Source organism: Nannochloropsis gaditana (genome assembly GCF_000240725.1).
Source record: "Nannochloropsis gaditana CCMP526 unplaced genomic scaffold scaffold259, whole genome shotgun sequence".
Lineage (NCBI taxonomy): Eukaryota > Eustigmatophyceae > Eustigmatales > Monodopsidaceae > Microchloropsis > Microchloropsis gaditana.
In genome coordinates this window covers 13,967-15,633 of record NW_005803694.1, presented here as the reverse complement: position 1 = coordinate 15,633, position 1,667 = coordinate 13,967, and the positions used below count along the sequence as shown (strand labels likewise).

General features: G+C 55.2%; 1 protein-coding gene across 1 annotated transcript; it reads right to left on the bottom strand.

The window, feature by feature from the left end:
- Positions 1-752: 752 nt before the first annotated feature.
- Positions 753-1,494, bottom strand: NGA_0078600 (uncharacterized protein; the record flags this gene model as incomplete). The annotated part of the gene is made up of 2 exons (XM_005855195.1): positions 753-949; positions 1,033-1,494. Coding segments are annotated over 2 exons (468 nt in total), but the record flags the coding sequence as incomplete, so codon positions are not given.
- Between the last annotated feature and the right edge of the window lie 173 nt (positions 1,495-1,667).

Here is a 1,667-nt window from a genome sequence, read left to right as displayed (position 1 = left end):
ACAAGCCTCGTTAAATTGTATCCAGGAAAAATAAAAGAAGCGTGGGAAAAAATAGGGAAGACTTTTCTTTCAAATCGGAGCAACTCGAAGGCGTTTATCATCATGTACACACGTCACCATGTATGAGACGGAGCTCGCCAGTAGCCTCATAAAGAAGCCCCGACAGGTGGAGGGAGGAGGCCTCCACACTCAAATTTTGGGCCCCAAGGCAAAAGCTGAGGACTTGACGCCTCGCTGCCATGAGCAAAACACATCTAATTTTGCTGACAACCCTGCCGACAGCCCGCCCAAGGGAAAAAAAACTCACCCGTTGTCTCCACGCCGTGGTAGAAACAAGATACTATACACTGCTACTATGCCCCCCTTGCTCCTGCGTGCCACACCTATCCCCCCCCCTCCCTGTCCCCGCGAGGACGCAAAGGCTGCCTCCCCTGCCTATTGCCCGGTCCATTCTGTCTCTTTTCCTCCTTCTTCGCGCCCTCTTTGCCTGCCTGATATTCCTCTTCCGCTTCCCTCTCACGTGCGGGCCATTCCCTCTCTCTATATCCCTCCAACCTTTTCTCTCTTTCCTTCCCGCCAATGCCTCCCTCCTCTATCACCTGCATCCGTGGCGTCCCTACGCTTGCATTCCCCCCCCTCTAGCTACCTTCAAAACCACACACAGCCTCCCCTTCCCCTGCCTTGTCCCACACGACAGAAAACGCGATTTGCTTTGACCACGTATCCCCCCTCCCTCCCTCTCTCGCTCCCTCCCTCCCTCCCTCCTTTTCTCCCCATCTGTCCCAATACTCCGGAGGGGAGCGTTCTCCGGGTGCCTTTTCTGTTCACGGCTACCATCGCCAGCGGCGCCGTGGCGCCCCTGCCACTGCCTCCAAGGTCTGAAGAAAGTGCATCCCGGTAGTCCCGACGCTCTTGCTGAATACCCAGTGCGGAATGTTGCCCTTTAAGTCTGTGTCCCATCGGGAATTAAGGGTGTGTGTGGTTTAGGGAGCAATCTCAGCATTCCGTCATTAAGGGCTTGGTTTGACCTACCATATTTTTGCTCCACCCTTTTCCATCTTCATCTCCCCCTGCCTCCCTCCTTCCCTCCCTCCCTCCCTCTCTTCTTCTACCCCTCCTACCCGTCCTCATAATGATCAAGGCATGCGCTGCATTTTCAATCTCCCCCGAAGCGGCATAATAGCCGACGAGATCCTGAGAAGCCCGCACGTATCCTGGCTCCTCCCTAAGAACGTCAGGCGGGAGATCCCCCGCCGTGCTCCAAGGGAGAGAGATGCTGGCAGTGACAAAGGCCTTGCTGGGCCGAGGTTGCCCGCCTCCATCCTTGCGTGATGCTGTATGGGCCGGTCTCCTCCCTTTTCCCTCCGTGGCTCCCACGCCCTTTCTTGTGGGGACAACGGCGGACGGTGCCGCGCTTAAGGTTTCTTCAAAAGACGCGACCAGGAAATCCCTCTTTCCGTAGACAAGAAGACGCTTGGTGGACCGGCGTCCGATCTATGGAGAAGAAGGAAGGACGGAAGGTAGCGGATAAGGCCTTCTTTCAACCAATTTTTAATTTTTGAATTGATGCATCCTCATTGTCTGTCGCCCAGGATGATGGACAGCAATCTAAGCAGAGAGGAGATCACAACGCACATTGTACCAGGGTGGTGATAGTCCGAGGCAAA